At 39.0% G+C, this 14,625-nt stretch overlaps 1 protein-coding gene across 1 annotated transcript in view; it reads left to right on the plus strand.

Annotated features, from left to right (window-relative positions):
- Positions 1-13,335, plus strand: part of lrp2b (low density lipoprotein receptor-related protein 2b) — a gene marked incomplete at its 5' end in the record, with an annotated part of 43,873 nt that extends 30,538 nt beyond the window's left edge. Inside the window, 20 exons of the mRNA XM_082545035.1 lie at positions 111-248; positions 407-529; positions 4,196-4,324; positions 5,893-6,024; positions 6,132-6,257; positions 6,721-6,864; positions 7,107-7,272; positions 7,430-7,558; positions 8,093-8,313; positions 8,409-8,591; positions 8,941-9,060; positions 10,286-10,373; positions 10,534-10,598; positions 10,723-10,885; positions 11,518-11,581; positions 11,707-11,838; positions 12,156-12,245; positions 12,430-12,486; positions 12,601-12,648; positions 13,021-13,335. Coding sequence (XP_082401161.1) covers positions 111-248; positions 407-529; positions 4,196-4,324; positions 5,893-6,024; positions 6,132-6,257; positions 6,721-6,864; positions 7,107-7,272; positions 7,430-7,558; positions 8,093-8,313; positions 8,409-8,591; positions 8,941-9,060; positions 10,286-10,373; positions 10,534-10,598; positions 10,723-10,885; positions 11,518-11,581; positions 11,707-11,838; positions 12,156-12,245; positions 12,430-12,486; positions 12,601-12,648; positions 13,021-13,032 — 2,330 coding nt within the window. The 3' untranslated portion in view covers positions 13,033-13,335. The remainder of the gene's footprint in view (positions 1-110; positions 249-406; positions 530-4,195; positions 4,325-5,892; positions 6,025-6,131; positions 6,258-6,720; positions 6,865-7,106; positions 7,273-7,429; positions 7,559-8,092; positions 8,314-8,408; positions 8,592-8,940; positions 9,061-10,285; positions 10,374-10,533; positions 10,599-10,722; positions 10,886-11,517; positions 11,582-11,706; positions 11,839-12,155; positions 12,246-12,429; positions 12,487-12,600; positions 12,649-13,020) is intronic.
- Between the last annotated feature and the right edge of the window lie 1,290 nt (positions 13,336-14,625).

The raw sequence follows: 14,625 nt of genomic DNA on the forward strand, positions 1-14,625 counted from the left end.
TCTTTAAGAAAGACAGTTTAAAACACGACCTTGGTAAAGAAAGGAAAATAAATCAACTGATTTTAGTAATAATGTGCAAACTATCTCTCTTATTTTCCCGATCTTTCCAGCTACTCGATACCCTGGAGGCCGTTACTGCCCTGAGCACCAGTTCCAGTGTGCGAACCACATCTGTGTGAACCAAGGCTGGGTGTGTGATGGCATTGATGACTGTGGGGACAGATCTGATGAGCAACTCAACTTATGCTGTGAGAAGCTTGTTATTTATTTTTATGTATATCTATATAGATAGGTAGATAGATGTGTGAGTGTGTATATATATGTGACTTTCTTTTAAATGAAAGTCACACACACACACATAGATATAGACATTGGGCTCAAGTCGCATTTGCTTGTGTTTAACCAGTGAACATCACCTGTGAGATGCCATCTCGGTTCCGCTGTGACAACGGCTACTGTGTCTATGCTGGAGTGCTGTGTAATAAGAAGGACGACTGTGGAGACGGCAGTGATGAGAAAGAAGACCTCTGTATGACTCCCACTCACACATTCCTGCAATCTGCATATTTTAGCATGACTAAAAATTTACATTTAAATGCACAAATCTGATCAGTTATTGGACGTAATTGGACGTAGAGTAATGGAAAAGGACAGCTGAACATTTGGCAATATAGAGGGATAAACATTGATGTTTTGTAGTTGCCCTCTGCATAAACTATGTTTAGTGTACTGTGTAAATATATGGTGCCGTGAAAAAGTATATGTCCCCTTCTCAGTTTTGTGTTTTTGCATATTTTTCACATTTACATCTTACAGACAATCAAATTCATTTTAACGTTAGACCAGCCAGAGGAAGTACAGAATGCCGTTTATACTATCCTGGCCCTTTTCCTGTCTTCCTCCCCAACCCCAGCTGATTATGGCAGATGGTTGCCTCTTCCTGAGCCTGGTTCAGCTGGAGGTTTCTTCTTGTTAAAAGGGAGTTTTTCCGTCCCACTGTACCACAGTGCTTGCTCATAGGGTCACATGATTGTTGGGGTTTTCTCTGTTTTCTTTGTGTTATTTTAGGGTCTTTAGCGTGCAATATGAAGCATCTTCAGACAACTATTATTGTGATTTGGCACAATATAAATAAAACTGAATTGAACTGAAACTCAAGAGTACTGGGGTTATGTAAACACTCCAGCATAAAGAACAAACAACAACAAAAGAATAACGTTTTGGAGTGACCCAGTCAAAGTCCAGACTTAAATCTAAAGAAGCAACTTGAAAAACATATTGCCGCTTATCAGAATTTATCTCTCACTGCCAAGGGAATAATCACTTATTAGGTTTAAAAGAAGGGACAGAAGGTCATTTTTTTTCCCTTAACCATCATTTGAAAATAGCATTTTGTATTTATTGTGTAGTGTTAACATTTTTTTGTGATCTGAAACATGTAAGTGTGACAAATATGCAGAAAAAACAACAAAATAAATCAGAAAGGGGGGAAATACTATATATGTGTGTGTGTGTGTGTGTGTGTGTGTGTGTGTGTGTGTGTATATATATATATATATATATATATATATATATATATATATATATATATATATTAGGGGTGCAACGATACACAAAATTCACGGTTCGGTATTTTTTCGATACAAAAAAAAATGTTCATGCCTTTTTAATTTGTCATTTATTAAAATTATAAATATATATTTTAACACAAAAGTACAGTTTTTAAATTTAACCCTAACCCTTGTGCGTGTTGTTTTTTAGCTCGTCATATTGCAGCCACAGAAATTCTTTTGTCCATGAAACCATAAAGCTGCACTTTCTTTTTGCCTTATAGTCTGATTTGTCATAACTTCTCCGTTTTGTGGTAAGCTTTTCTTTGGCTGTCACGTCTTCACCCTGACCTGTCTTATTTGGCTCAGCAGAACTAAAATATATATCTGTCTGTGAAGGTTCTCAATCATCCAGGTCATCATAGTGAAATATATATCCTGCCGCACTCACATAAGCTCAGCGATTCTCTGCGCGATCAACCTCTCACATGTTTAAGCTGCGGGAGATTTCACTTGTCATGTTTGCATAGTAAGCTAACAATTAATAAGACTATGTCAGAGGAATTGGTGCACAAATTATCATCACTCACAGATCAGTGCTGTCGCTCTCTATACACAGTTCGCGCGATTGCAAAGTGAAAGCAAAAAAACAAGCGCAAATTCAAACACGATTTCAATATGTCACATATTGACAGTGGCTCACCCAATGACATAATTACCCAGCTACATTTCTGAAAGAATGTAAAAGCATTGACATATATTTTTCCTTCCTACAATAGCCCGACAGGCAGGGGAGAGATAGCCCCGGGACGTCGGGCTAGCGATATTGCGAGCCCTGTATCTGATTGAGGAATCACTCATCTTTGGAAAAGAGAGTTTATTACAGAGAAATGTCTCTTTCCAAAATAAAAGCTATACTATCCGCTTCTTCTGGGCTATATTCTCAGCAGCATATTAAACATATCAGGTCTCCATAAGGAGAATCATGTGCTAACAGCTGTCTAAATGACTCGGCTAAAGTTTGTAGCATGCATGCTTGTTGTTTTTGTCTTTGCACTAGGATGATGTCGGTGTAAATGTGCAGTCATATTCGTTGTGTTCCCACTAGTGCTTTCAGGTTAATCTCGTTGAAATAACCTTAACGCCACAACACGGCAAATCTCCGTTAACGAGCTACCCTATACAGAGGGGCTAGACGGCCAACACGTTAACGAGCTAACTGCGCTAACACACTAGCTCCCACCCATGTAATTGAGCATTGCATGGCACATCCAACATACTGTTTTACTTTAGTCCATGACTCGCTTACCTTCAGGGTCATACGTCACATGAAAACCAAAATAATTCCAAACGCCAGATCTGAATGAGGGTGGGGAGGTCCACTTCTGTCTCGCTAGCTTGCCCTGCGCTCTTCCTTCTGACGATGCTGTCTGTGTTGAGCGCTCAGTGAATCTGCGTTCGACTACTCCGCCTAGGCTGCACTCTCGAGCCTAGGCGGAGTAGTCAAATGCAGATTCACTGAGCGCTCAACACAGACAGCATCGTCAGAAGGAAAGTTGATAAAATAAATTACAAATTTTGTATTGTTCTTTTTTTTTCTCCCCTTTGGTTTTCTTTCTTTCTCTCCCCCTCTTTCTTTCATTCTTTCCCCCTGTCCTATCCCACAGTCATGTCTGTCCCGTTTGCAACTGAAAATAAAATAAATTCATAATTATAATAAAGGTCAATCAAATGGACCAATATGATGATCCACTTAAAATAAATCCTCTTGGCATCTTTCTTGGCCTCAAGACAACAATTCTGATGGCTATAGATCCAAACGGGACACAAAAAAAAAAAAAAATTTGAAAAAAAAAAAAATTGAAAAAAATTGTATTGTTCAATACATATGCGTACCGAACCGAAAGCACTGTATCGAACGGTTCAATATCGATACGAATATCGTTGCACCCCTAATATATATATATATATATAGATATATATATATATATATATATATATATATATATATATATATATAGATATATAGATATAGATATAGATATATATATCATTCCTTTTTGTATGTGAACATAATCAGATTGCATATTAGTTTCAGCAAATGCACCTCTTATCATGGGATTGTCAGGCATTAGTCCAAACAACAATGCTAATCCTGAACTTTCCTCTTTAAAGCCAGTCAAATGGGAAATCCCAAAATGACATCAGTGCCTGCACAGGACACAAAGCTGAAACATAACAAGGATAAGGAATAAGTCTGTTGTATGGAATTGTTACACAATCAGCTTAAACATCAATCAGAGCAAATTATTTTGAGAGGAGATTAAATAGTTTGGTTCAGAGCAGAGGTGGACATTGGCTTGCTCATCTAAATCCACTTGTTTGTTGGCAGGAGACAGTAAAGATGTGCAATTCTGTGATACACAAGCATGAGTGAAAGGCGTATATGTGCATCACGAAAGCATGTTTACGCTTTAATCTAGTGGGAGTTGTGTTTGAAAATTTAGAAGTAAAGAGCTTCTAGAAAAAGCTCTGAATTTAATCTTAGATAAGTGGAGGTGACGCTTTCAGAGGTGGGCTGTATACCCACTCAACCATTTCTGAATACTTGTGCTGATGATTCATCTCGACTGTGTCCTTCACAGGCCGCGAGCCCACACTGGCCCCCTGCACACTGGAGGAGTTTAAATGCACCAACGGACACTGCGTGCCCCTGCAATATGTGTGTGACCACAATGACAACTGTGGAGACCGCACAGACGAAATGGGCTGCAGTAAGTGCCACAACAAAAGACTTCTTCAGCTTCCTGGCAGGAGGACAGCATCGTCTTTTCACTTTAACTCAATGGCTGGAATTAAATGTTCCTGGGAAAAAACAGCATGAATCCTTTAGGACGAGTGATGATGGTGTTTTCACGGAGCTTTAATAAAAGATTTACGGTGTTTTGGTTCAGGCAGAAAAACGAATCCAAGCATTATATTGACCAAAACAAAAACAAATGTATTGTGCAATCAGTAGGAAATATGGCATGGATCTATGTAAAATATTACATAATTGAGATTATGTGCTCTTCTACAGAAAGAGGAGATATATTCTCATAATCAGAGAGAATTATAGGATAACAGTATTATAACTGTTGTCAAATTAATGAGATTTTTGCACAGCACAAATATAGATAATTACTTCAATATTCTAATGAAATTTGCCACCCAGGACATAATAAAAATCATCTGGTCTTTACTGGGTCCTAAAATAACTTAAACATAACCAGACATGAACATCAACATGACATGGTCTCATTATTTATTTAGCAAAGGTTAAGCTAAAGAAGCAGTAAGAACTAAAGGCCATCATTTAACAGCTTTTAGACCCACTTTTATCAGCAATAGTAATCATTTTCTGTATGAGTTTATTAGTCTTTCACGCCACTGTGGAATTTTGTCCCACTCTTCGTTACAACATTGCTTCCCTTCATTGAGGTTTGTGGGCATTTGTTGATGCACAGCTATCTTAAGGTCCCACCACAGGATGTCAAACTGGCTGGACTTTGGAGTCTTTTCTTTTTCAGCCATTCTGTTGTAGATTTGCTTCATATCATTGTCCTGTTACACAACCCAATTTCAGCCAAGCTTTATCTGTCAGACAGAGGAGTTTGTGGCTCAATGACTGCAACATGCCCAGGTTGTGTGGCTGCAAAATGAGCCCAGATCATGACCTCTCCACCACCGTGTTTAACAGCTGATATGCTGTGTTTGTTTGTCCATGGAAAAACATCTTGTATGTCAAAAGGACATTGTTCCTGAAATCTTGTAGTTTATTCAGTTGTAACTTTGCAAACTTGCAATGTCCTTTTTGTAGAGGAGACTGTTTTTCGGGCACTTCCATAGAAGACATACTTGTTCAGTCTGTTTCTAATTGTGCTGTCATGAACTTTAATATTTAACGTGTTAACTGAGGCCTGGAAAGTCTGAGAGGAACCTCTTGGGTTCTTTTGTAGTTTCTCTGAGCACTGCAAAGTCTGACCTTGGGGTGAATTTCCTAGGATGTCACCCTTTTAAAACACTGGCAACTGTTTAGCTCTTTTAGTGCTTTTTTTAGATTGACGGGCAGCAGCAGTTCCTACTCTGAGCTGATGTCTTTCTTCCTAGCAGTGCTCCCAGCCAGTAAACTGTAAAAACATCTGCTTCTATCGAGGTGCTTACACATATGTTCAGTGATGGTGAATACATTTAACCAGATTACTGGGTTATATCTGAATTAATCTGCCTGTGTAAACTAAGCCTATAAGTAGCTCTTGCGTGTGGCTCAAAAGCTGTTTTTTGCACGTTGTCTGTCCTCCAGATTTTGGCCTCGATCGCAACTGTGACGAGAATCTGTGCCAGCATGAGTGCACGAACCTCGATGGCACAGGCTTCATCTGCTCCTGCAGGCCCGGATACACAGTGGACCCAGACAGCACCTACACCTGCCTGGGTACACACACTCATACATACATGTTTATGATAAATATACATGTCTAGTTAAATATCTGTTGGGTAAAACTCACACTCCTTCTGATCCTGGCTGGTGATTTTTTTCAGACATCAATGAGTGCGAGGTGTACAGCACCTGTCCTCAGGTCTGTAAGAACACCAAAGGCAGCTACGACTGTGAGTGTGCCCCCGGCTACAGGAAAGTGGGCAATGGCAAAATGTGCGAGGCTGTGGGTAAGAAACCGCTGGGTTTTCTTTGGAGCTGAGAAGACTTCACAGCTACTGAAATATATTTTTGGCCTCATTACAGTCTTCTTTCTCATCTAAGTGTGAAAAACAGATTCATCAATGATTTAATGGTGGGTCTAGTTAGCAGGCATGCCTTTTCTCTTGCTAGATTTGAAGCAGCAAGAATGCTGTTGTAAGTAATAACTGTTGTTTCTATTGCTGTTAAAAACTACCTACATCATTTATACATTTCATATATTTTACAATGTATATTTTATAAAAAGACAAGTAGATGCAGGCCATACTGATTATTTTATTGGTGGAGAGACTCTTAGAAACTCTTAAAGACCTCAGAGACCAGCCTGTGCACCTTAATGAAATGTCTTTAAACAATAAGAATACACTTTTGATTGGTTTTTATATTTTTCAGTGACAAAAACATGTAAACATGTATGTGTGTGTCCAACAGGAGCAGCTCCCATGCTGCTTCTACCGGAGAACATTCGTATCCGGAGGTTCAACCTGCAGACAGAGGGCTACCATGACTTCATCGAAGAACAGGAGCACATCATGGCTCTGGACTACGACTGGGACCACAACAACACAGGATTCAGTAAGATATCCATTGATTAACATCAGTGCTGTGTGATACTATCGATCTGATACCAAGTAAATAAAGTGCCAGTATTGATGATATCAATACTTTTGACCTATAAAGACAACTTGTGTTGGTATTCAGGTCAGTATTAGCATTGGTATCGATAGTTTGACCATAATTAAGACTACCTACTATAAAAACCACATAGTACACCTGGGTGCACACAAATTACACCAACAACAAATGTGTTTTGTCAGGTATGGTGTATTTCACTGTTGCTGGTAAAGACGCTATGCCAGGCGCCATAAAGAGAGCATACATACCATCAGTGGACGATGGCAGTAATAACATCGGTGCTGCTGTTGATCTCGGCGTCAAATACATCACCAGCCCAGACGGCATCGCTGTGGATTGGGTCGCCAGGTGAGTTTACCTGATTACAGTAGTTCAGTGCTCTAATGCCTTAATCCTAATCCAAATTTATTAAAATATATTTTATTTACATTAAAGTTTTAGGGGGTTTGCCCATAAAGCACCAGAATGTTTTTCAGCTCTCTGATAATTTTGTTCCTTTTTTAAGAAACCTTTACTGGGCAGACTCCAAGCTGCAGAGGTTAGAAGTGGCCTTCTTGGATGGACGCTACAGGAAGCACCTTGTCAAGACTGACCTGGGTCACCCATCTGCTGTGGCTGTGAACCCACGACTGGGGTAAGATTGCACCTGTGTTTAGATTTTCTAAACACAGGCACACAGTCTGTTAATTTATATATCAAGCACAAAAACATAAGAGAGGAGCTCCCAGAAACACACATGAGTCAGTGCATATACAACAGAGTCACATAAAATCACAGAGTTCTCACCTCTTACACGCTAAATAACGACAGTATCTTTTATGCCAGAACCCAGTTTGCACTGGCCCATATTAGATGTTATTAGCGATTCAATGATATACCTTCAAGAGCAACATATGAAGACTGTACAAATATGAAACATCACAGGACTTCTGTGTTTGCCAAGATGACTGTGATTTTGTATTTGTGGACATAAGCAGAGATATCAGCTGAACATGCCGAGGTGGAGGGTCAACTTAGCATAGGGGGACTGGTTAGAAACCCTGCATCAGTATCAGTGTTGGCCAAGATTTTCAAAATACTTGTAGTTTCAGAATTTGTAGCTGTCCTGGGAAATCTCAATGAAACGGTCTTAATGAGCCGTTATTTCATGTCCGTCATGTTGCTGCAGAATGCTGTACTGGGCAGATCGTGGGACCACAGCCAAAATTGAGTGTTCCTGGCTTGATGGTCAGGAGAGAAAAGTTCTTGTGTCTGATGGTCTTGGGTGGCCCACTGGCTTGTCAGTCGACTTCACCAACAATGACAGAATCTACTGGTCAGACTCCAAGGAGAGCCGCATAGAGTCTATTCTGCCATCAGGAGAGCAGCGTAAAACGGCCGTGTACATAGGTGATCCTAATTTCCTAATCCATCGTTCATATTCCAAATGGTTGCTGTTACTGGAGCTGAGTAAAACTATTCAAACATTTCTGCATCTCTCCCAGATGTAAGGAACCCCTTCAGTGTGAGTGTATTCGAAGACCATGTTTACTGGAGCACTCAGGAAAAGGGCGAGGTGTTTCGACAGGACAAGTTTGGCCAGGGTGACAAGATCAAGCTGCTGACTGCTGGACCCTGGCTCACCCAGGTCTCTGTGTACCAGCAGCAGAGATACAACACCATAGCCAGTAAGCTGCACACTCTCTCACATGTCCACAAATTGTGCATGCAGGGTTTGTTTGTTTACAGTGTGCAAAGCCTCTTCATTTGTATCCATTTTATTTCTGTGTGATATTACGTTAATAGTCCATTAAACGTCGTGAACATTGAGTGCTTTGACCCAGAAGAGCTCTTTTATGTTTTTTTGTGTGTTCAGCATTAGCAGTAATGTGCAGGAAAGTGGAAGAAGGCAACCATGAATAACAGAGGAACACATTATTATTCTATTAGCCACAACTGTAAAGAGAGGAGATTGCCTGGACAATGATGGTGATGATGATGAAACATGAAATATATGTTATTTATTTGTTTTTGCAGTGAAGAATCCATGCAAGGGAACCTGCAGCCACCTGTGTTTGCTCCGACCGGGAGGGTACAGCTGTGCCTGCCCCGAGGGCACCAGCTTCATCCCAGGCAGTAAAACTGAATGTGATGCAGGTGAGAAGAGGAGTTTTTTTTAAATTTCCTCTGTCCTTTTTAATAAAATAGTAGGCATCATGTCTTAGCTGGGAGTGCCAGCAGCTCAAGAGACAGATCATCTGTCAGTCGGAAGGTTGGCGGTAAGACTCCTGCCTTTTTTTGTCGAAGTATCATAGGGCAAGGCACTGAGTCCTGAGTTAAAAGTTCTTAGGCATAGGAAAAAGAACTTGTGTGATTGGATGACTGAGTTCTTAGACTGCTCAAATTAAGTAGAAAAGGATTAGAAGTATTAATGCATCAATTCATCATCAGTTGTTTGTTTTTTTTATTCTGTGATCTTTCCTGCAGCAATATTGACAACCTTTTATCACTTTCACTGTTATCTACACAGCATCAAATTAACACAGAGTTCAGTGAAGCTGGTGGGACTAAATAGAATAGATTAAATAGATTTAGTAAACATGTGTACTGTCATAAAATCAAGGGCAGTGTTAACTCAGGCAGGCTGTGAAGTCGAGCTCAACCTCATTCGCAGCAGATCAGCCAATTTCTGCTGGGGTTCACATCAGCTGGTAGCTAATAGTGAGGATAATATTATTTCACCATATTGATGTGACATTTTTACTGTAAATGTATTCAGACTTTTATTTTGTGACATTACTGTAACACGTCCTTCCACAGCATGTCTTTTATCCTGTCTTCCTTCTCACTTCCTGTTAAAAGGGAGTTTTTCCTTCCCACCGTTGCCAAAGTGCTTGCTCATAGGAGGTCGTATCCTTGTTGGGTTTTCTTTGTATGTATTATTGTAGAGTCCACCTTACAATATAAAGAGCCTTGATGTGAGTGTTGTTGTGATTCAGCACTGTATAAATAAATTTGATTTGAATTGAATTTTTATATTAGTGTTACATGAACTGAAATTTTGAGCAGGTGTGAGAGACCAACAGTAAATGGGAGAAAGGATAAAGGCCACTGTTCTGCCTGGTTCTGCTTGTAGTTTCTTCCCACTGTCACCAAGTGTTTGCTTAGAAGGGATTGTGGCTTGGGGCTTCTTTCTAATATTGTAGTCTTTACCTTACAATATAAAGCACCTTGAAGGGCCTGTTTTTTGAATTAGTGTTACATAAATAACTAAATAAAGTGACTAAATTAAGCTACACCGTATCGTCAGTACTGATGTCTCAGTAATGATTGTTTTCCTGCCATAGCACAGTAAAAACCTCTCAATGTTATGATTGTTCAGGGTTTGATCCACCACCCACCATGCCGCCTCCCTGCCAGTGTCAAAACGGAGGCACCTGCTACTTTGATGACAACAAGGCTCTCTGCATGTAAGATTGTCTTTCCTTTTTTTTTTCCCTGCCAGCTGTCAAAATAAAACATTGGATTAAATTGCTGTGTTAATGCTGGTGTTAATGTAATGTCAGTGAGATAAAGTTAAACCATTGGCAGTGTTGGAACTGTTATGTTAGTGGTTTGCTTTTTGTACAGATGTCCTTCAGAATGGAAAGGAGATTTCTGCGAGATAAGCGTGTTCCATGTGATTGCATCATCAGGTATGTTCGATTTTAATTAAAGAAAAATAAGATAATAACAAAATAAAAATGTCCTTCTAATTCTAACGAGCTTCTTCATACGTCACTTCTTGCCTGCTTGCCTGCCTCTGTCCCTCCCTGGCAGTTGGAATAGCCATCGGGGTAACGGTGGCGGTTGTGGCTCTGCTGGTTGCTCTGGTCTATGCTGCCAAGAAGAAGTCGAATCTGGCCGAGAGTTTGCGGAACAACTTGCCAAGCATGCCCAAAATGCCCAGTATGCCATCAATGGCTAATTTTCCAAACTTTAGGTAAGATCGGAAAAGTCAGAAATTAATGAAGTGTAACATTCAAACACTAAAACTGGTTTTGTGTTCAGGAATGAAAGTAAAAAAAACCCTCTAATCTGACAAAAATAATAATATGGTTTATAATTTTTTTCTGCTTTTTGGTGGGGAGAAACAATACAATTGAAAATTCACAGATAAAAACAAAACCTATTTTAGTATCATTTTAATCAGAACTTGTGCATACTGTTGGATTAACTGTTACAAAAACATTAAAAAAAATATTTGGTAATTACCGGTACTGTTAATTTTGAGCACCAGTTCCACAAACCTTACACTGCGTGATGGTCTAACAACAAAGAAGAAATTCATAAGTAAACTTAAAATCAAATGGGAAAGTAAATAAACAGTAAAATCACAACAATGATAAATACGCACTTTTTTTTTACAAAATTTTATTACAAATATTAAAATAATAAGAATAAGAATTCATATTTCATTTTGATATATTTTAACATTTTTATTCAATATTCAATAGCACTCTGAATAAAAATGAATATAAAAGCAGATCCATTCATTGTATTTAAAGGTTGTTGACAGAGCATTATCAGAATATGCTAGTATGATATTTACATCCAAATAATAATACTTTGCAGGAATGGTTCAACCCAAAATGGCATGAAAAGAGAAGACAATGAAGGCCTGCAGAATGGAGAGGCGGTCAGTAGCAAAACAAAATATATTCGTTAACTGTTTAAAAATGCTTTGTGAGATTTAATACAGATTATACTTTCTTATCCTGTCTATGGTGATCCATAACGCTAATGTGTGCTGTGTGATGTCAGGTCCCCTGTACGTCCGTATTCACGGTGGAGACATCAGGGAAGAATTTTGAGAACCCAGCGTATGAAGGTGGAGAACCGCTACCCTCCAACAACTTGCCTAAAGCCACCTCCGCTCCTATGGCAACAAATGAGGTGAGTAAACAACAACACTGCTCTCCTGTGGACTTTGATTCCTCTCTATTCCTTTTTATTTCATGTCTGCGTCTAACAATTCCCCTATGAATTATGCTCTTGTGCTCAGACTTTGTGTATAAATTACATTTCAAGGCTTTAATATAAACGTAGTGCAAATCTTGTATGTGCTGTTTATTGTGTTACGTAACTGCATGAAAAAAGTAAAGTACCTTTCCTCAGCATCATATTCTTGTATTAAAACACTGCTCTGTGATCTGGTGGGTTTTATATTTTGATGAGCTCTGTCTCATGACCCTATTTTTTTCCTCCCTCAGGAGTTTGTTGAGAATCCCTTATATGGGAAAGAGGCTCAAGCTGTGATTGAACGCATAGGAAGTGATTCCAAGCCTGAAGTTTCCATCGAGGTTGCCATCACATTCATCACAAATCTTCGCAGATTAGTTTCATTTGAGCGAGTCGTAACACATTGAACCCTTACAAAAATTGCTTTCAAATCTCGCTCTGATAGTCTTATTTGTTTTATTGTGTGGTGATCATTTATTTGTTTATTTAAATCTCTAAACTTCTTCTACTTCTTGCATTTTTTAGGAGGATTTTGGGATCCCAGCATATGGCTCTGGCGTACCAGCTGTTTCGAGCACGCAGGTATCCACAAAGACAGATGTCAGAATAGTATTCAAGCATTAGAAGCTGAAAGCAAATAATGACGGGATCACATGGGCCTGCTTTTAAAAAAAAAATCCTTTGCATATGTTTCAGCCAAATGGAGATGAGAGTTCTGCATCTTTCCAAAACCCTGCATACACGGTGAGCACAGGATGCACAAAGGGTGAATGTGGGCATTTTAGCTTTTATTTGATGGGACAGTTGAGAGAGATTAGACAGGATAGCACACAAACCCAGGACACTGCATCACCTTTAGTACTTAGTGGGAGCTATAATACTGTAATGGAAAACCAGTCGATCCAAGTCAACTTGATCCGAGTAGGTACTAATGGTAAACGGGCTTTAGTGAGCTGTATGTTTATGCTTCAATTAAAAAGCTGCAGTCTAAATGACAGACATTACGGGTTGTTTTTTTTTTTGTTGCTGTTGTTTCTGTGATTAAAAATTGTGATTAAAAATTTGGGTACTTGAAATGTAATTTCTCCATTTAAAATAATCATTTTGATCTTCCAGGAGGACCCGTAACACATTACCGATTCTGAGACTAGACTGGACCTTGTTTCAGGACTAAAACCCTCACTTTCTTCTGTAAAACAGCGGCACCGTTTCAACAAACTCAACAAATCAGAGAAAGTCAAAAACTAACCGGCTTTAAATTCATGGTAGCTATTTGTGTAAAAAAATAAATAAATAAAAAAGCACTATTATAAACATGATTTAATATAACTGATAAGAAACTTGTTCAATGATTTTTAAGAAACTCAGTAAAAACTTATATTATATTAATAATTAAAAGTTTGTATTTCTTTTTGTAAATTGTGAGAAAGTTATGTAATAAAACTGCCATTATCATCAGTGTGTGTTTTCAGTACTCGCTCCATTCTGGATGCACAGTATGCTTTTCTCTGGCAATTATATCACAGGAGGATCCCGCTGGTGTTATCCGCTCCCTCATCTCCAACAGAACTCCGTTTCCCAGCTACTGTATCTGGCCCAGTGAACCAGGATGAAACGCTTTGTCATCTCTTTAATCAAAGAGACAGTTTTGAGAGTGATGACAGAGCAACTGTGATAACTCTGCTCGTCTTCTGCCCCACTGTCATGAGTGTCTGAACACATCAAGGTCTATGAGCTTGCAACAACTAGGCCGGCCACATGAGCACTGGGACAAAAGAAAAGTGAAAGAGAGGGGAAAACAAGTGGGCAGAAAGAGTGGAGAACAGAGAAAGCACAATGGGGAGGTACGAACAGAGAGCTGTGACCAGTGTGTTTGTGATGATTCACAATCCCTGTTTTCATAATACTGATTCCCCACAAGGCATCTGCCAGAGTCAGCCAAAGTGTGTAGTCTGTACTGCTCAGTGAGAGACGGAGGCACAGAGGGAGGGGATGAATAGCTATGGATGGAGGGGCAAACCAAAGGGGCATGCAGCTAACAGCATGTGTGCAAACAGTGCTGCCTTCATGGGCTGTCAGAAATAATAAACCCACTTGTGGTAAATAGCAAGAAAGAAGTTGGTGTGTAAAATTGAAACAAAAACCATTTAAAAGGGAGTTTGTTGATTTTGTCTGTTTTTCCTGTTGGACTGAGGTGAAAAAAAAAATATATATATATATATATATATATGTATATGTATATATATGTATATGTATATATATATGTACACATATCTATATATATATATATATATATATATACATACATATATATACATACATATATATATATGCCAGCTTTTTTACACTGGCATGATTCATAGTTCTGTGTTAAGTGTCTTAACAAATAACAAAAATATCCCTCTGAGAATGGTCGAGTACAAGAACTAGACTGAAAATTAGTGAAAAAAGCAATTAATGTCAAAAGAAAACCTAATATTTGAAAAGCCTGGAGAACTAATACTCAAGACCACTTTAAACACACACACACACACACACACACACACACACAATAAAGTCTGGCTACATTAATGATCACAGACCTCAGATTTATTGATCAGAGTGGCTTAGGGCGCGTACAGGTGGGTGAATCCCCTCATAGACACGTCAAATTAGTAGCTCAGCGTTTGAGTCTTTGCGAATAGCGGTGGAGTTTAGCGTTTACCAGGATCACCTGAAGGC

The sequence above is a fragment of the Aulonocara stuartgranti genome (genome assembly GCF_965226115.1).
Source record: "Aulonocara stuartgranti genome assembly, chromosome: 8".
In the NCBI taxonomy this organism is placed as follows: domain Eukaryota; kingdom Metazoa; phylum Chordata; class Actinopteri; order Cichliformes; family Cichlidae; genus Aulonocara; species Aulonocara stuartgranti.